The sequence below is a fragment of the Pygocentrus nattereri genome, chromosome 13, assembly GCF_015220715.1.
Source record: "Pygocentrus nattereri isolate fPygNat1 chromosome 13, fPygNat1.pri, whole genome shotgun sequence".
NCBI classification, from domain to species: domain Eukaryota; kingdom Metazoa; phylum Chordata; class Actinopteri; order Characiformes; family Serrasalmidae; genus Pygocentrus; species Pygocentrus nattereri.
The window spans coordinates 27876944-27897815 of NC_051223.1; the positions used below are offsets into that span (position 1 = coordinate 27876944).

A 20872-nucleotide genomic window follows, 5' to 3' on the forward strand; every position below is an offset into this window, starting at 1 on the left:
TCTGTAGGAAGCTCCTACAGATGTTCTATCAGACCATGGTTGCCAGCTGTCTGTTATGCTGTGGTGTGCTGGGGAGGAAGCATAAAAAGGAGAGACAAGATGCGACTGGACAAGCTGGTCAGGTGAGCGGTGCCATTGGTCGGTGCGGAACTGGACTCTGTGGTCAAGGTGGCTGAGACAAGGACACTACACAAACTGCTCTCCATTATGGAGGATGATGGACACCCACTGCCCACCATCATCATGGACAGGAGGAGCATGTTTAGTGGCAGGCTGCTGTCACAGGGCTGCTCAACCGACAGATTCAGGAGATCCTTTGTCCCCAGAGCCATCAGGCTCTTCAACTTTTCCCAGAGAAGGGTGGAGAGAGAGAGGACTGAATCTGAATCTCATGCTCATCTTGTGTTTCTCTATTCATCTGCGCATATAGACAGCGTGCTGCACATGGAGCACTTTCTGCATACCTCATTGCGCATCTTACACATCTGGACACTAGACACTTTATTTGATACAATATATGCACATATTTATTTATTCATTCAGTGTGGTCATTATTTGCCATTACCTGTAAATTCCTGTGCAGTCATTATTACACTGCATCTCTCATCTCAGGTTATAGATATGACAGATTGTTGCATTTTTTCTATTTGTATATATGCCTCTAGATAGGATCTGGTATATTTTTTTTAGGTAAGGAAAGGGTTAGGTATGGGTTAGGAAACTGGCTCAGCTTAAAGTATTAAGTTCACACTAGGCTAGTTGTATAAATATCTAGTTTGAAACTAACTACAGTCATGTAGTTATCAACCCTTTCTCTAGAGATGTTTTTGCAGTGTTTATTTTAAACTCTAATCTGCTACACCTGATCCAACTAATCAGTCTCTAAAGAAGACCTAACTCAGCTGTGTGTCAGGTGTGTTAGATCTGGGTGAAGTGAAATCTGTAGCAAGGTACATTTCCAGAAGTAGGCTCAAGGACCACTGTAGAACCTGTAGGCCAGGGGTGTCCTGGAGGGCCTTAACCCTAAAGATATGAGTATTTTCCTTCTTCAAATACTTATTTAACTCATGGAGACTTTTGAAATGTATAAAGCTCTGCTGGTGACATTACTTTGGTAATAAATATAATGCATGGCCATGACTTACACCTCTGTAACTGCATACATACTCTAAAATGCACTTGTGTTTTGCACTTCCAGCATTTGAATTTGATAATAATCAATACATTGTGCTGTGACAGAGAGAGAGAAAGAGAATGAGAAAGACAGAGAAAGACCAGGCTAAGACATTGCTATTTCAAACTGTTGGTGTTATTTCCAGGGCCCAGATGCCTGGGTATATATAGCATGGAACAGCGTCTTCAGGGCAGCTCCGCACTTAAGCCAGCCGTACAGAGCTCCTGCCAGTCTAGATACACACTTCCTGCCTGCAGAGGCCTGGACATGGTCAGCTGAAAGAGAACAGAGGGGTTTCTGACAGAGGGTACTAGAAATACTAACCAAGGTCGCAGTGCAGTTACAGACACATCACTGTACTTTGATAGAGAGCATTGTGTGTGTGTGTGTGCGTGTGTGTATATATAACTGGCAAAATCATCACAGACACATGAAACTGAATCTACTTGATGTGTGCCATTAGACTTTTTAGTGAATCTCATGGCATGATTTCTAACAAAATATATAACCAGAAGTACCAAAACATCTAGGCGAGGAGTGTCCAACCTTATCCTTAAAAGGCCAGTGTGGCTGCAGGTTTTCTTTCCAAACAAGAAGGAGCATTGTTTTCCTGTTGTTTATAGCTCATTTACAGTTTCAGAAGATCATGTTTTTCTGAACTAAACCAATCTATGTAGACAAGCATGTGATGGGTTTCCATGAGAGGGGGAGAGTTGCATAAATGTTTTTTTTTTTCTTTCCACTAAACTTTTCCTTTAACTCAGTGACATGACTATATGGTTGATTGTTACTGTTCTAGTTCCAGTTTTGCAGGTCATTCTGGGAGACGAGACACTTCACAGCGCTTTTTCTCGTGCAGTCCAGCTCCCTCCAGCTTCTGCTCTTCCTCTTTTTCCTCTTCTGTCAGTGCTATACTTCAATTATTCAGAGGCCTCTAGCAGTTCACTTGAAACCCATAACCCACTTTCTATTTATACCTGACTTCAAAGGAGCACACAGTAAAATGGGGGGACACAAGCCAACCTGGGTCCAAGCCACTGTCTACTCCCCAGGCCCAGGCTGCTGGAGGGTTCAGTCTAGACTCTCTGCTTCTTCTCATCAGAACAGGGAAAGGGCAGATGAGGTCAAGCATGGATAGCCACTGTAGCAGTGTTTACAGTGACATGACATCTGTTAACCATTGTAGGTCACAAAGTCTATAAATAAAAGGCTCAGGACAGCATTTGTGATGAACATGTCAGCTATTCGTGTGCGAGACTGACACTCCCCACCCCATCTGAAATAAAATTTAAAGAAAGTAGACTACACATAGCTGTTTTATTTATTTATTTTGTTTAATATTAAGACAATGAAGCATAAGCCAAGAGCACCGAGAGTGACAGCTACTGGTAGTAGAGGAACATTGCTGCCCCTCTGCCCCCAAACAGCATACTGTAACCCAAAGTCAAACAAAATAATACAACAGAGCAACTTAGTAACATAGCCTGAAGTAGGGACCGTTAACTGTACATAAGATAGACAGCAAGAAAGAGCGAAAGACAGGTAAGAACAGAGAAAGGACATTGAGAACAGAAAAAGGGGTGACTGATTACACTGTACAGTACAAACCATGGGCAGTGTAAAAAAATATGATAATACAAATGACAAATTAAAGATGGTGAGAAACAGAGTGATATACTCGTAGTTCAAGACAGCCCATGGTGGCTTGCTGGGCAAGTGCTGCAAGGGTTTTTTTGGCAGTCAAATCACTAAAATGGGGGTGGGCGGTGGGCAGTCTCAAAAAGTCATCTTTATGACATCCAATCGTTGTCAAGTGCTGTCACCAACTTCCCCCAGGCCACACCCCCACCTTCAATGCCCTCCCCTCAACTAAATGTGCATATACAGCATTAAAGTGACAGAGTTGTAACCATGGTGATGTTCATGATCCATTGCATCTCAAACAAAAAAAACTCACTTTTTTCCTTAATGTAAATATGTAATTCAAACAAAAGTTAGCCTGTAAATCTTAATTCATTTTTTCTGCCTAAGCATTGTTAAACTCAACCTTCCTATGCCATGTGTACAGAAACATGCCAGATAACATTGAACAGGAAACAATCTCTCCTATGGTAAGTGCGCAAGGTTACTCATGAAATGGCTTAGAAAATATTCCCTTAAGTTTGTAACTGCAGTCTTGTCATATCAAAGGATAATCCTTTAATAAAGTGAAGCATATTCTGGCAGGTTTTGCTCACATGCTTGTGACCAGGAGACCACAAAAATCATACTTCCGTTTACATAGAATTCAAAATCAAGTAAACAACTGGCCTCTCAAATTCAGTCACTCGGCAGCCTGAGAGAACGCAGACCTCTCTACACAGCTTCTCTTTTCTGTGCAGGAAAGCACTGAGTCAAACACCAGGTGGCCAGCAAATATAAACGCTTAAAACTGCACCAGGTGTGGGATGATTATTGAAAAAAAAAAGGCTAGTCTACAACAAAATCAACTGAAAGAATATGGATTGAGCCACAAGCCTTTTTTCTTTATACCAATCTTTACCATCATCATCATCACCACCCCCTTTTAAACACACATACATATTCACACACACTGTTAGATTTTTAAATCTTTCTTGCATAACTATTTTTTAAAGTTTTAACTACATAACGGGACATCTTACTTCACTTGATTGCAAGTCATCCGACACGAGCCAGAACACTAAAGTTGAAATATCTGCAGAGATAATTCGGTAGTTTGTTGTTGAAGATTGTTAGAAGGGAAAGGCACTTTTGAAAGTCACATCACAGAGAGCCAATCACCTTTTTGGCTTCTGTGCATCTGAAATGTCTCACCTGTAAATGTTAACTGTATTCACTCAGAGAGGAAGATGTAGTAAGCCTATCACTTCTCTGGTCAATGGATTGATCTGGATCTGCTACAGTCAAAGCCAGAACCTTTGGTCACTTTAATACATACTTTCTCTCACACACATTTATGACACTTTGTCACCAGTTCAATTGCTTTATCTTGCTTCTAGATGTAAACTGGACAATCTTCACTTCACATGTTCTTACACTATAAAGGAGAATTTTCCTCATCTCACCCACCCCTGTTGGTAGCTAAGCCAAAGGACAGTTATTGCCTTTTGTTACGCCACCTACTAATAAAAATATCTTATTTTAAAATCTGTATCAATATACGTCTACCCCGTACATCTCTCTACTAGTAAAACAAGGGAAGGACAGAGAGAAGGCATATCCGGGAGCCCAAGCAACACCCCGCACCCCCTCACCCATTCCTCCCTACCCCACCCTGCCATCAACCACTGCCCTGATAAAAGTGTCAAGTTTAATAAGGCAGCATTGGGAGCCAAGCCAAGCATGACACACCTTTACAGACAGGCAGTCAGAGGGACAGCCAAAGCCTTCTCAAAAGACCACTGTTTTCTGGTGAGCTTGTGGCTTACCCCAATGCCACCATTCCTGCTAAAGCTGGGCCAAAGGAAATAATTTAGCAGGGACCCTGTGTTTCCCATATACTCCAAACCTCAACACCTGATCTCACTCTCCAACAGAACTCTAAGCATGTTGTTTGCTGTCTGCACCCAGGCGAGAGTTGGTTTTGCCAATGGGGAAAATGAATGGCATTTTCAAAAACTGTTGTCATATGTACATTTTTCCCATGAATCTTACTGGATTCTCTGAATTACAGGATGATTTCATAGTCAAAACACAAACACTGCTAAACACGTTACATGTAAGCTAGCACTCCTGCGAGCTGAATAGATATCATTGATATCAGTAATGTCAACCTAAACAAAATACCCTGTGCAAACCAGTAAGCTTAGTCAAGTGTGGTAATTAAATGGCTTTGGCAGTAGTATATTTCAATCAGAGTAGCTGGTGTTATATAATAGCATTAAAGTATAGCAGGTTTTTACGCAGCATCAAATCTATGCACAGGAGTGCTATTCTGCTTGTAGCATGTATGTAGCAATATTCATACCTGATGACCCAGTGATATTCCATGGGAAAACATATACAGGAGAAAAAGTGTTGGGACAAGGAATGCAAGGTGATAACCAAACAGTTTCAGCAAACATTTGCTTAAACAAAAGGCATCAGACAGATGTTAAGATTTGACAGAATGATTTTAAAATGATATTTGATGATGTATTAATTGCTGTCTTTACAGGCAGAACATTTAGGAGTTGCTGGGCAACTGTTCTAAATGGTCTGTGTTTTATACGTTTTACAGCATTTTTAACCCGACAGAAATAAGTGGTACATTTCTCTGCAATGTGAGATGGATCTAGTCCCAATTAATACATATTACTAATAAATTAATTAACTAACTAATTAATTAATTGTCATTACCAGTTATAGCAAAAAAATACTGAATAGGGGAATGACCCCAGAATTACTATTTTGGCACATCCCCAAAAAATGCTACTTTTTTCCGCAGGCAAAACCATTTATGATCTGGAGTTCCTTATTTAGGTAAGTCGATGACTACAAAATGACGCATCTCTAAGGTCTACACCCATGACTCAACATCCTTGTGCAAAAGGAAAACTCAATGGGATAATGTGGGAAGACATCTTGATCAAGGTTGCCAGGGGGCAGCTCTGTGCATGAGAAGCAGGAGGGCGTTGTTGGGGGGAGCGGGAGGTGCAGGAAGTGAGTTTTGGGACACTCAAATGATATCGTACACCATGAGGAAGTCAAAAATACTCCTTCTCTCTGCTGGTGTTTCATACTGTAAGTACAAGTTGTGATATATGGTAGAACTGTTTTCTTTTTTTACAACAATTAGGCTGCTGATCATATTGAAGATGCATGCATTATGCAAAATGTAATGACTAGTATAGAGCTATAAATGCACACTGCCTAGATGATGAGGTTAGGGCATTTTTAACTTTTAACATCAGATGTGACTACAAAAGAGTTACAATGTGCGGGTCATAAATAAGATAAAAATAAACTGCAGACACTGTGCAATCACTCAGAGTGAGCTGCTATGAAATGCTATGTCCATTCTTTTACTCCTATACGTTACACTGTTAAAATGGGTCTGACCAGTTTGCACTTGTTGTAGGAGCCGAGCTCTCCTTTTGAGTCTGTGACGATGCAATTTAGTAGGAGTCTAAATCTGTAATGCAACTTGTACATTACTTACGTTTCAACAAATCACATTTAACCCAAGAATCACCTTATTAAACATGCCCGATGCAGCCAGTATGTGCAATGGCACTGACAGGGTCACCACGTGACACAGTTGGCAGTCCTGCTTAGTGCAATGTGGATCAGACAAGGTGAGCTTAGAGAGTCTGGGTATGTATATGTCTGTATATGCATGAATGTATGGCTAACAACAATGGTCCCAGTGTTGTAGGATTATATATTGCCTCTGCTGCTCCCACTAACATATGCACAGTTGAGTTAAAGTGCCCTTCATCAGTGCCCTTCTCCCAAGCACTGACAGTCCATTCACAATACAAAAAAAAAAAAAAAAAAAAAAAAAAAAAGATCACCACCGCCTGTGCAATTAGTGGTAGGAATTAATGATTACAAAACATAGATAGCAACAGAACGTTCACGCATAGAGTGTGTTTCTTGAAAACCAGACGCACTCACATCACATGACACAAAACTGTAGCCACATTATGCATCATCGTCCATCATCACTTCCTGGAAGTGAAAAGAAGCAGAATGTCACAGAGCTCTTCTGCCGACAACGGGGGCCTTTCCGACAGCTGTCTGGACACATAGTTCTAAATCAATCCACCTTTCACAGACCTCTCCCTCTCTTGTTCTCTGTGAATAGGTTAAAATCCCCTTTCTCTTCCCCGCTCTTCAATGCCTGCTCCACTTCTCCCAACAGAATGTTACCTTGGGAACCACTAACAGAGCACCACGAAGGCAAAGGATTATGGGTAAACGTAACAACTTGATCAGAGCTCAACCCCCCTCCCCCAAAACCCACCCCGAACTTGCCCAAACTGTCCATGATATGACCTTAAAAGCTAACAATGCATTTGCAATGCATTTCAAAGTAAGTAGGGAAGTGAATGGCTGTACAAATGCATATTAGCATGTGAAAGAAAATCAACACAGTGAAAAGACTAAAACCATGTAGTCAAGCAGTGAGCATGTCGGTGCATGACCATATCTTTTACAAGAGCAACCCCCAAACATCTTCTCTGAGAATATCAAAAGAAGCTGGGGGGTGAAGGGGGTGGGAAAGTGAAACTAAGGCCCCCCACTGCTTCAGTCTAGAAGTCCAGAAGCTGTAGAGTGATGTGTCTACTGGGAGAGCCAATCTAGCTTTATAACTATGTATTTGTTGGTGCTGAGTAATAAGAAATAAACAGAACAGAAAAAGACAGAAGCTTATATATTGTGTTTAGGTTCAGCCCCCTTTGCTCCCTCCCCCAATACCCCATCTCTTGCCCCACAAAAGATCTTAAATCCTGCAACTCTAGAAAGTGCTGAATAGACTAGTCTTCTGAGAGACTCCCCTGACCCCTGCTGCTTGGTACACAGTGTAAGCCCCTCCCCACACCAAAACCCCATTCTTAGTCTAGCAGGAGTAGAGTTCTAGGTTAGCTCCCTCTCACTTGACCTTGAGCGGTTCTCGCTCCAGCCAGCGCACACGTACCCTCTGCTTATAGTGATACTCCCTGAGGTAGTCTTGCATTGTTGGCGGTAGAGGCAGTGCTGCAATGCCGTCGTAGGTGGTCCCACGGCAGATAACAGCCCGAGCCAGACTCTGCAGGCCGAACGGAAAGGTCCGATGGAGAGGTGAAGTGAGAAGGGGCTCGAAGAACATGCAGGCACTGGGGTCCTTGTAGTGCTCGAGCAGCGCCGTGACCGTGGCTGCATGGAACACGCAGGGGTCATGGGCATCAAAGCTGAAGTTGTGGTTCCACTGCTCGATCCGTGCATGCAGCGAGCGACCATAGCGACGGAAGCTAACAGAGAATAGGTAGTCTTCCTGGGCCGAATCACGTAGCAGGAAGGTGCCCTCAGGCCGGCCGTCCAGCAGCGCCTCGGCCTCATAGCGGTCCATCACTCCCCAGTAACATGGCAGCACCGTGATTTGCAGCAGGTCCGGCACCAGGCAGTGTATATAATCAATCTGTGTGTGCACCTTCCATGGTCCTGGGTGCTTGCTGCCTAGGTGGCCCTCCACCGAGATGTGGCGCTGCTTGGGCCGGCGGGCCTGCAGGCAAAGAGTGGTGGCATCATCGTCTTCAGAGTCGCAGTCAGCTGCTGCAGCTCCCCGGCTCTCGCTCACAGCCTCCCCCATCCCGGGGGCCAGTTTGGGTCCCAGCTTGTAGATGGAGGCCAAGGGTGCTGCGACAGCCTCCACCGTGTGTATCTGGGCATCAGGTGGTGGGTCCACGCCCTCTTCTATACTGAGCCTTCGTCGCTCACGCAGCCGCTCCTCCTCATCCTCTGGAGAAGCACGCGCAGCATCAGGACATTCCGCGAAGCAGTCGACTGTTGTGGCTGTAACAGGAGCTGTATGCTGTTTGATGAGATGCCATTTGCGGGCAAGGTCTGAGCCAGGCGGGAAGGGGCATGTCTCCAGCATCAGCTCAGTGATCTGAATCTTGCGCTTTGGTGGCCGTGAGTGGGTGCTGCGCGACGAAGAGCGCAGAGGGAGGCACAGGCCCATCGTATCATGGAATTGCTGCCGCAAGGAGCGTGGTGCTCCTGGCTCTAGTTCCTCCCTGCTGCTGCTACTTGCTCCATGCCTACGACGGGACCGGCCACTCTGCCTTTCAGTGGTCTCCAGGGAGCTCTGTGCCTTGGTGGAGCATGAGTGCCTCTTCTTGCCACTCCAGGGAGCGTGACGTGAATAAGAGTCTCTGCGGGAGCCAAGAGGGGCACACCCATCCTCAATGTCCTGCTCAACTGTGATCTCTAATATCTGGGGCACATCCGCCACGCAGTTATGACCCCGGCGTGCCATGCTGCCATTAACCCTTTGGGATACCAAAGGGAGTGCTGATCTGTTGCGAGAAGGGCTGGGTGGTTCTGGTATGCTCTCTCGCTGGACCTGGTCCACATTCCGAGAAAATGTATCTAGCTGTGTTTGCGGTGTCACTTCCCCACGGGAACCTCCATCTGGGTGGAGCAGAGACTGACATCCCTTCTTCAGGTTGCTCCACACCTTGCCTACCTTCTCCATGTGGTGGGGGCACCTGTACCTGAAAGAGGAGAGAGCACATTATTGTCTAAGCATACTATAAAAGCACAAATGACTGTGTCTGCAAGTCAAGCCTAGTGCGAAAATGTATATAAACTGCTGAGCTTTTGATGAGTGAGTGTTAGGGATTGTAGAAGAGCAACACTGTTAAGTGACTGAGTGATTAAAGTGTTGCCAGGCAGACACGCAGGAACTCAAGGCCAGCGCTAAAAATTAACTCATGGATACGCTCCCAGCTCTCAGACCTGCTGCCATGGGCTGAGTTACAATGCCAGTCTGGGCCTGTCTCTGTCAGACCACTCAACGCACAGTAGCTAATATTCAGCAATTCTACATCTAAATTTAATTGAATATGACTCCAAAAGAGTAATGCTAGCAAATGCATGACCGAGCTATAGCATGAACAACTTCTCACAAGTATCTCTGCTGGATTAAAGAGCTTTCTGGACAGGTCTCACTGTTCAAGACTCCAAGTGGTAATAATTTATGTGTGTCAGGTAATCCCTTCTGCATTCTGAATGCACCACCAACCTTCTTTGGCTCTTCACGCTAAACTAGTCATTATATGAGTCAGCAAAAAATAAAGTTGCCCTGCCATTGAGTGATCTCCCATAAGGTGAAGCCTGAGCCTTAGTACTCCTAGTGCCACTCCTAAGTGGCTTCTTTATTGAGCATCTGTACTCTGGCTGACCTCTCTCTTTCCAAAGGTTGAACTTTTCTCTGGTTCAGACATTAAGCAACCACCCAAATTCAAATTCAGGTCTTTTCACAATTTCTAATAATATAAAACAATCCAATTATAGCATGTCTCGCACAACATCTACAGAAGCGGCCATACATCTCAGTAGCCCCCTTTTGCCCTGTTCTTCAATTGTCAGGACACCCACAGGACCACCAGAGAACAGGTATTATTTGGGCGGTAGATCATTCCAAGCAATGCAGTGACAGCGACACGGTGGTGTGTTAGTGTGTGTTGCACTGGTACAAGCAGATCAGACACAGAAGTATTGCTTGGGTTTTTAAACACCTCAGTGTCACTGCTGGACTGAAAATAGTCCACCTGTGCGCAGTGTCCTATCGCTTATAAGAGACTAGATGACCAACACAAATTGTGCAGAAACAGATAATGTCTCTGACTGAGAAGGTAGCCAAGGCTATAACAGTGATTAACTGGCTCATATATGCTGGGGCTTGGAAAAGAAGAAAAGCATAGATGGGCTGCTGTTGTTTCAACTGGAAATGTCTGTTCTAATGGTTAGCCAACCGAGTAAACGTCCTCACTGCTCAATCACGAATATGCTGTATGAGCAGAGCAATTCAGGGTATCACTTCTTTGTGTGGTTACTTAGAACAAATCAGCGGTGGAACACTTGCATCAGCTATACTTAGCTTTCCTTGTCTCCCCTGCTCCCCACTTACAATGAGAATACAAAGCACGGCTATAAATCAAAGCTCAGATATTGCTGTGTAGTTATGATGACAACCTGCTTGGGGGCCTATGAGCTTGTCTTTTCTCCTAACACAATAACCTTACATCAATTCACACTCAACCTTCACAGCTGAACAATGTTGGGGGCTGAATGCATGTGCACATGATATCTGTATGAGATCTGTCAGTGGGGTTAGCTATGTGTAGACCTCTAATGTAATATGTGTACAGTTAAATTTGAACAAAAACTGGTCTTTGACTATATAATGTCTTGAGTTCCCAATTGAAATCTGGACATCTGAACATGCTGAATGAATAAAGCAACACTTGTCCTTCTACAAAAACACAATTAGTCCTATTAAAGCACCAACAAAAAACATCATCTAGCTTTCTGCATGAGCCTTCTATCAGAAGGATTTCAACTTGTACCTCAAGAGTGCAGTATGTTTTCGTCCATAGAGTTGACACACGTGGTTCATGTAGTCAATATTCTAAGATTAAAAAGAAAAGAACAAAACGTCATCAATATATCCCTTGGTCTCACAGTTTCCTCGACAACAGGCCAGAGGGTCTCACTTTAAATTTGAATTAAAAATGAAAGCAGTCACAGTGTAAAATATTTTTGAAACACTTGTACGACACTAAAATTACATGTTATATTGAAGATTCCTGAAAGTGTGAATGAAAAAAAACATAGAAACGTAACAAACATTTCCTAAAACATGGATCAAAGTTACCAGAGTTTCGGCATGGTCATAATACACTTGATTGACATCCTTTAGTCCAAAACTGTACACCCGCTACACTACAGAGGAAGAGCTAAACACAATAAATTTACAGTAGCTGTCCTTTATATTGCATTAAAAAAAATAAATCATGATTGGACCAGTAGAACTGCCCCAAAATTGCTTTGAATAAAATGTTTTTACATTAGTTAAAATGTTTTCTGTTCTCTTCTGTAAAGTTACCATTTTAAAGACACTTGTTTTTCTTCAGACAGTGAAGATATGCAGGTTATGTAATAGACTATGACATTGAGTTCAAGACTCTCTACAAATGCTATCCAGCTTTTACATGGCAGTGTCTTAAAGAAACAAAGGTGCCTATTGACTTTACTGCTGGATGTACATCCAGGAAATGCTGGCATGGCCATGATGAATGACCCACTAGGCAAAAAATAAACAGATGAATGAATCAAGAGACGAAAAGATAGCGAGACAAACAAAAACAACTGGACAGCAAATTAACAAACAAACGGACAACAGGGAGACAGAGGGGATAGGTCGTCAGTAGCTTTTTGCTGGTACGGTTTTCCAGCTCAGAAAGAGGCCAGGCATGAAATGAAATTTATTCACAGAATATTCTTTGAACTTCTATATTGCGTATATATTGTGTGGCCACTAGAGCTTGAATAACCTACTTACAAAACAGACATGTGTGTCCTTACTGCTTAGTGTCAGACTCAACATATGCACATTTTAACTGAGCTTTAAGCTTGCTGTGTTGGTTTTTTTCAGGAGGAGTTCAATTTGTACCTCATCTGAGTCACATGACTGCAGCATCAATACATTTGTCAACAGTTTTGACACACCTATGTCAAGTAATTACATTATTGAGTACATTGTTGATATTAATGATATAATATTTTAATGTGGGGGGCATTTTAAAAACCAGTATATGTAGTTTATAACATTTCTAATACAATATATTCAAAATGTAATTAAGTTTTGAATTGAAAATTGTATAAAACCTGAAAATGTTCATCATAACATCCCTAAATGCTACTAAATGTGTTACAGAGGAGGCTTTGGATGGATTGTATGGTTCTCTTGCTTGGCTGGGAGACAAGACCAAACCCCTAGAACAGAGGTCACTGATAGGTGGACTGAGTTCGGCCCCAGACGCTGTCCTATGCGGACCTGGACCTACAATCGATAAACTATGGAGAATGATTTCGTTTTGACTGAGTGGTCCAATTTTAATTGGCTTAGCTTTTCTAGCCTTTATGGTATGGCCTAGGGGGTCCAGGAAACTCACAGACCAATCGCATGCTCATCCAATCAGATCTGTGCATTAAGATGAGTGAGTGATGCACACACAGGGGAGGGACGAGGTGAGAGGACGTTATTTCACATGTTGTGCTCTAAAAAGAGGAATCTGACTAATGTTGTTGAAATATTACTGAAATGTACTTTATTTGATTTAACTTTCTGTTTTTGACTGCAAAAGATGTTGATCTAACTAATAGGCTACTTCAATAAACAGTATATGGCACTGAATCATGACAAGTTAGACATTATGATGTTTCTGGGGAAATTTTCTCTTACTGGACCTTACTGAATTTGAATTAAAGAGCCCTGCCCTACAACAAATAAACAAAACCTATTTGGCCAAAAAAATGGTGTGAAAAATCTGAAGGTTGACCCTCTGCTCCAAATATTGAGGGATTTCACATCTTTTCAGACTGTATGCATGCATTTAACAGCTCACTCACAGGTCACTGTTAAAGTGCTTGTCATTGCGCTCTCTTAAAGACTGACCCCAAATAAAATGACGTTCATCGTAATAAATGTAGGCTATGCTTCACTGTCCTATATACTCTCCAGAGTTAGAAAGACAATGAAGATCAGAAGGACAGGGCTGGCTATGCTGTCCCTGAGGGACAGAAAGCAGAAACATAAATGTCACAGCTTAAGTGGGACAGAGATGAAAGGCTCAGGACAAGCTTTCAACCATGGAAAGAGAGCATTGTATTAATTTGTGGTGTATTAGGCTCAATGCATATGACAGATAGTAATAACTAGAAACAAAGCTCATGGAGGCTAGAGAAAACACAAAATACAGAAATCTACAAAGCCACGTGACAGGTTAGTATTCAGGTATTGACAGTAAGTAAACATAACAACAGAAGTAATTTAAGGTAAATCCACATTACATTCACAAGTTTGGACTGAGTGATCAAAACTGGATTATGAGCTAACAGCCTATATTTGCATAAGCTGATCTGAGGAATTGTTAATGCAGTTAAAGATGTGATACAGATGTGTTCCTAATTGATTAGGTAATTTAATTTGTGTACTGCCTGTAAGAACATTCTGTCCTATGTGAAGCCCTTAAAGTAAACCTGTATAAGGCTTGTATCTTACTTAGTTGTATCTTACTTCTCCTTTTTTGCCATAAAGTAATTGTGAAATGTGTACACTCCTTCCTATTTTATCTACATGTGTTTCTCTTAATGCATTTGCATTCGCACCCGTATTGTCTGTGAGTCTCTACAAGCCTTTCCAATTATGCATGGGGTATGTAACACATTTTAGTGTAGTGGCCAGATTCCTTGTTACTGTGGATTAATACACAAGACAATACAACTTTTAAAACTGAATGTGGACAAATTCTGTGCATTTCAAGAGAGTACAAAATTTATCTAACGTCAGTATACTGAAAGTTCTGTGTTTTAAAAGCAGCAGAATAGCTAGCAGGTTGATAGCAGTCCTCCCTTGTCCATCATCTTTTGACTGCACTTAGACAGCCTCTGGATGAATTCTGGCTCCTGGCACCAGATCACAAAACACTAGGCTGTTAAATACTAGGCTATTCTCTGCTCAGCTTGGGTTTCTGCTCCCAAGAACGTTAACGAGCCTTGTGCAGAGCTGCCACTTCCTGGTAGTCCAGATCCCGCCCCAACACCCCCTCTCCAACACCCCCACCCCATACTGCAGCCAAACTCTACACCAGACATCCAAGTCACAGTGGAGGAAGCACATCAGCATACACCACGGCCCATTCTGAGCCAATAATCATCCAGCCACATGGTTTGCTTTAATATTCAGCAGACAGTTTTCATATAGTCAGGAAAATAATTCATAAACACACTACTGCCTAAATTCCCATTTTTAAAACAAAATACTATTGTGCAAGAGAATCGATTCACTCATTTATTCATTCATTTATTTTCCAGTCAAAGTGACTGTTAAGTTTTCCATTTTCGTCATTAAGGGAAAAAAATATATAAATAGATTACAATCTTTTTCAGTATTTAGTGAGTCCATTCTTAGCATTTGTTACAGCTTCCAACCTTTTTGGGAGACTTGCTTTCAGTTTTTTAAAAAGAAATCTGTGGTAATATTTCCACACCTCGAAAGTTCAGTCCTACAAGTGGGTTGCATTTTCAGCCTCTCACTCTGAAAGTTGTCACAAACACATTTAATAATGTTGAGGTCAAGATTCTGGGGTGGTCAGTTCATTGGTCTTAGAACACAAGTAGCATCTTTGTTTAAATGTGCAAATTTTCTTCTTTGTTGTCTATTTTTTCTTCCCAGTTATATCAGAACTGTCTCACAAAAAAGCCTACATTTTAACTGAAAATGAAATAAATAAAGGCTGCTCTCTGACTTTTACACAGTACCATACATGTATTCATTCATTCATCACTGCAGCTGCCTAAGCTTCAATATCTATGAAAATACAAAGCAAGTTCTAGACATTTAAAAAGTCTGCATGACATTTTAAAACCATCAGTTTGGGGGGAGGGACTTTATACATTTAGTTAACTTAGCTCTCAGTCAAGTCAGGTACTGTATTACAAACACTGTGTGAACAACTATAACGTGAGTGTTTCAGTTTTACCATCTTCAGACCAACATGAAATGCCATGAGCAGTTAAGCTGCAAAAAAAAAAAAAAAATCACAAACACCACGCAGCTGAAAAGAGAATTTTCTTAGAACTGTTAACTTTTCTAATGAACTGAATTCATTAGAATGAATAAAGTAAATTAGCTGTGCATCAAGTACAGTCTTCTCACAAACACAATAAGCTGAAGTCTCAAACAAGCTGTCTATATGAAACCTACTGTTGTGCAACAGACTTGTAGATACACCAAGTGGAGTCTTATGAACAGCTGACGATAACATCCATGTCCTGAATGGAAGACAGATATAGAGGGTGGTACCTCCTGCCAGACAGATAAGAACAAGCAAGTTCGTGCACAGCTGCTGGACCTCACTTTAGGTGCCAGGTCCATCTCTGGGTTATGACCCTTCTCGCTAGACATGATAAACACATAGCCAAAACCTTGGAGATTCTTCTTAGTATTCATGTCCAAAATACAATGAATTCCTTTGGGGGAAAGCATTACTCTTAAAAATAAGTGCCAAATGGGTTCCTTGAAGTGATGCACAGGAAGTATCAATTTTGTTCCCCTAAAGAACCTTCAATGGATGGTTCTGTAAAGAGTCATGTTTGTGGATGAGATGTGAGTATGAAGAACCTTTCTAAAGTTTAAAGAACATTCACATCAGGTAAAAGTTTCTATATAGATTAAAGTTTTATCAAGCCAAGAACCGTTCGGGAACCTTTATTTTTGAAGGTGATGACCTGATCAACTATTCAACACATACATTTAATAATAAATAAATGCAGCTATCACAGCATCTTTTTCTGTTTATAAGAATATTATAAACAGAATATTATATTATAATTAACTGTTAACTGTGGTCAGAAAAGATGTGCAACAAAACACAAACGATGACTAATTCCTAGCTGTAACATAAGTTAAAATGATAAAACTGCTAACGAAACTTTAGGAACTAATTTTAAACCATAGGTACAGCAAATAATCTGACTTCCTTTCTAGTAATAAACTCATAACATTGACCAGTGGTCACCAACCCTGCTCGTGGTACCTTCTTGCAGAATTTAGCACCAGCCCTACCCAATTAATTAAGTGGACTGATGATCTGGATCAGATGCATTCAATCAGGGCTGTGTCTCTAGAAGCAGGGTTGATGACCTCTGATGTAGACCACTGAAGAAAGGACTTGTGAGCAGACTTCACTGTGCCTGAATGTCTTCAGTCAGCCTCTGGGAGGACACTTGTCCCGAGTGAAATAATGTCTCGCAGGAAATAAGCAGTAAGGAGGCTATAGACACACCTACACTTCCACTGAGGTCATCATCGCTGTTGCAAGCCTTAAACCTGCTAAAACACCTGCGTAGGCCTTAATTGCAACAGAGGGAAATGTGCCTACAAGCAGAAAAGGATAATGATGCACCTCTATATTCCTTTTGACTTTTAATTGCCTGAATGTAAGTGCAGTAATGACTATGCTAAACAACTGTGCAATATTTAATAAACATAATTAAGGAGGCTGAGAAGAAATGCAAATCTAAAATGCCAAGCGTACTGCAGCAGTTCAAGCAAAGTGGCAACAAAAATACTTCCAAATGTACTCCTCGACGAACATTTGGAATCTGGCACTGCTCTGAAACTCAAATGCGAAATTTAAATGATCCCCGGCCAAAAGGAAGCCAAGATCAGAGATAAAGATATTGGTCCACAACCATAGACCAGAGTGTGAGGCACTGTGAAGACAAGACAGTGAATTGCTGCCATGTGGAATGTCTGCCATGCCATCCATACTCTTAAGTGGATCACTGTATGCATTGTGAAACTCAAAATTTATTTGGAAGAAATTCCATGAACGCTCCAGGGGCGCATGCCACTGAACTGAATTTCATATGTGATATTCCTTGAAAATGGTTTCTGGGAAAACAGGCCCAGATTTCTGTGTGGCAGAGGGCTTTCATGGGTCATGATCTGATGAGAAAAAGCGTTCAGAACTGATGAAGAGGACTAGACACTATATTTACAAACATCTGCTATATATGCTGCCACATAATTCCCTCCCATGAGAGAAGGTGCAAAACACCAGATTTTTTGTGGTTCATGTGCTTATGTGCTTCATCAAGGCTCATCAAAAGCAGACAAGGACACTAAAAACTTCCCATTTCTGTGCAGATTATCCCTCCTTCAGTACAGTCATCATTTATCAACAACTCATCATGGCATACAAGCCATACTAGACTGTATTTATATGTGCATGTTTTAAGCTTCATAGGGCAGCTGTGACTGCAGGACAAGGCTTGCAGTGTCATGAACAGAGAGTTAAAGGGCTCATATTGTGGAAAACTGAATATTCTTCACTTTTGTAAAATAATCTCTAGTATGTAGCATGCAAAACTGATTCAAACCATGCCATTTTGTGATGTCACAAAAACCAACTCACTTACATATACCTGCCTACAGCAGTTCAGTCCCACCCATTCAGCTCAAGTTATGAGGCGAAGTGTTCCAGCCCGGACTAGACAATTACTGAACAAGGCACAATGCAGGGCAGCCAATCAGAGATCATTAACCTGTACCAGTATTACAGGTACAGCAGCAAAAAATATTACTATTACCTTTTTATTAGTAGTGAGATAGAGAGATTGGAAAATGTAAAATGATGAGTGATTCTGGTACATAAACCCACATACACGTTATAAGTGGACGTTATAAGGGAGGATAAAAACACAAGTAAAATCCAGGATAAGGGCTCTTGAATTATAATTAATGTAGTTGAATTTTTATTTTTTTACAAGCCGTTTATTCGGTAGCGTTTGAGGCAAACGAGTGTCAGTAGACGGGAACCAATAGCCTAAATCTGACCACCTTCTGCACATGCGCTACAACCAGCGTTTATTTCTCAAGTCTACAATCAGTGCTAAATAATCTCAGCTCCTCGACTCGTTTATAACAGCAGAAACTTGAATTGTTCGAGGCTGCCTGCTGGGCCTTTAACACGAGAAGGGAAACCCTGGGAAGTGACAGCCCATCCAGAGTCCGGGCTGCTGCCTTGGAAATAGCGGATCTGTTTTATCCTAGACTTCGTTACGACTCGTGTCCAATTCTGCACGCTTTCGCTGATTCAAAGAAAGTGCCCGTTCTGGATCTTTTTCATATCGGTAGCGCGCCAGTACTGCTCATTTAACCCATTCCTCCCAATGTTAAGCCGCAGCTGCCAAGCTGCGTGTTGGCCATAGCTGCTTTAGCTGAGCCGGCTGCCCACCTGGGTAAGCTGGGTAAGGGCCCACTCCAAACTCAGCACAAAAGGCCTCGAAACAACATGCAGGAAAACGCAGCCGAGTCGGTTCACAGCGACACTGCACGGCAAGACGAACTTACCGATTCTTCCGCGGCGCTCTTGTACTATTTTCTCGAGGGTTTTCTTTTGTTTGCGACCAAAACGCGATCAAGAAAAGTGGGATCCATTTTGCCGTGTCGAGCGAAGTCGGCAGCTAAAAGCACGGACAGACACGTCTCGTCTCAGCAGTGAGGGTTTATGGAGAGGCGAGCTGTAAGCAGGCGCCTCGACCGTGTCATCGACATTTTGCGAGTCTGTTCTTATATAATGAGGGGAAAAAACTACAACATTCCCTTCTTCCCGGAGTCGTTCTCTTTCCCCTGACGGCCGATATGGTCGCCGAGTGCAGCAAAGAAGGGAAGCAGGAGAAGGGGAGAGAGAAAGGGAGGAGGGATGGCAGGCGGCTCCTGAGTGACATCAGGGGACTCCAATCATACGCAGTCACTGGATTTAGGCTTCCGATAGCGGATACGGATGGGGAAAGGCCTCGGTGGAAGCCGTGACCACGTTATTTATTTTTTCTACACCTGTATTCCCAAATCCCACCCGTATTCGGACAAGACCCCGCCTCCTGCGCTAGGATTGGGTCGTATAGTTCGTAATAGACGAGCCCAGCACATGAAGGGCACTAGTGGCTAATCATGCAGACGAAGGGCGGAGATTCCCGGAATACGGATTTGTCGGAGAACAGGCGGACTGGTGACCGTGGCCCTTCACGGATGCGCCAGTTCCCCTCGAAGTCCATACCTTCTGCTCTGGTGCTGTAGAGAGTTTAGTGTGCAGCGGGATTTTTGCCGGTTTTTTCTTAAACAGCCTAGTCTAACTTCACTCCATGACGAGGGAAAACGCTCCGGGTAGCCTGGTTAAACAGAACCATTAAACCAATGTACATAATACATGACAATATTCTGTGGTGAAATCTAATCGTTATTTTTCTAGTGAAAGACCTGCTGAAAATAGACCATTAAAACCACCAGTATTAATACCCGAACGGCTTGCTTTCAAACGGGAAATGGCTTAATGGTTACCACTAGAGACCACTCTTTGTCGATCCCGTTAGAAAACCATCAAATGCATCTGGAATCAGTCACTGAACACCTGTTAAACCATTAGAGTCATTTACACTGTGATATAAACCCATCAGGAAAACACAAGTTTCCTTTAGTGACTATTGGACACCACCAGAAACCAACAGGAACCTTTAATAGTTTCAATGACTTTGAGACAGTGCCCCCCCCCCGGCCTTTTCATAGACTAGTGATCGTATTGTAATAACGCGAGATGACCTGAAGGTGTCAATGTGGTGCTGCAGGTGGGTCTTTCTTTCTTTCTTTCTTTCTTTCTTTCTTTCTTTCTTTCTTTCTTTCTTTCTTTCTTTCTTTCTTTCTTTCTTTCTTTCTTTCTTTCTTTCTTTCCTTTCTTTCTTTCTTTCTTTCTTTCTTTCTTTCTTTCTTTCTTTCTTTCTTTCTTTCTTTCTTTCTTTCTTTCTTTCTTTCTTTCTTTCTTTCTTTCTTTCTTTCTTTCTTTCTTTCTTTCTTTCTTTCTTTCTTTCTTTCTTTCTTTCTTTCTTTCTTTCTTTCTTTCTTTCTTTCTTTCTTTCTTTCTTTCTTTCTTTCTTTCTTTCTTCTTTCTTTCTTTCTTTCTTTCTTTCTTTCTTTCTTTCTTTCTTTCTTTCTTTCTTTCATTCTATTCTATTCTATTCTTAATCCATGAAGTTGTTTCACAATATGTTTTTTTCTGAGATTATTGTGGACATGGTCAGTACTTAAAGAAAACTGACTATCTGCATGTTTCATTACAAAGAGAGCATAATTAGTCCTGTTTAACTGAATTTAGTGCAGTGTATGAAACGCTGATTACATTTTTTCATTTGCACTTATCAAACATCACGAAAAATGAAATATGATGAATATTGTTTATTGTGAAAATGGCTTTAAGTATTGTGATACTGTATTTTTGCTATATTGCCCACCTCTAGTGTATTCTGTGCATTCATGCACACATGCTTGAATGGAGGGTGGATACCCCAGTCATGTGACCAGGCACCCCTTTGTGCCATGTTCCCTCCCGTCCACCTGGTCATGCGACATGGATGTGCACTGTATGA

General features: G+C 42.0%; 1 protein-coding gene across 3 annotated transcripts; it reads right to left on the bottom strand.

The window, feature by feature from the left end:
* Positions 1-1320: 1320 nt before the first annotated feature.
* Positions 1321-19540, bottom strand: socs5a (suppressor of cytokine signaling 5a). Of its 3 annotated transcripts, XM_017703176.2 has the most exons (4): positions 18807-19540; positions 11233-11294; positions 7818-9375; positions 1321-1449 (listed from the first exon to the last, which is right to left on the bottom strand). In XM_017703176.2, the coding sequence occupies exons 2-4, from the start codon at positions 11280-11282 to the stop codon at positions 1360-1362; spliced, it is 1698 nt and encodes a 565-aa protein (XP_017558665.2). In that variant the 5' UTR covers positions 11283-11294; positions 18807-19540; the 3' UTR covers positions 1321-1359. The 3 variants fall into 3 exon arrangements, with proteins under 3 accessions (XP_017558665.2, XP_017558675.2, XP_037400212.1); XM_017703186.2 differs by lacking the exon at positions 11233-11294 and having other exon boundaries at positions 1322-1449; positions 18807-19539; XM_037544315.1 differs by lacking the exon at positions 1321-1449 and having other exon boundaries at positions 7148-9375; positions 18807-19537.
* Between the last annotated feature and the right edge of the window lie 1332 nt (positions 19541-20872).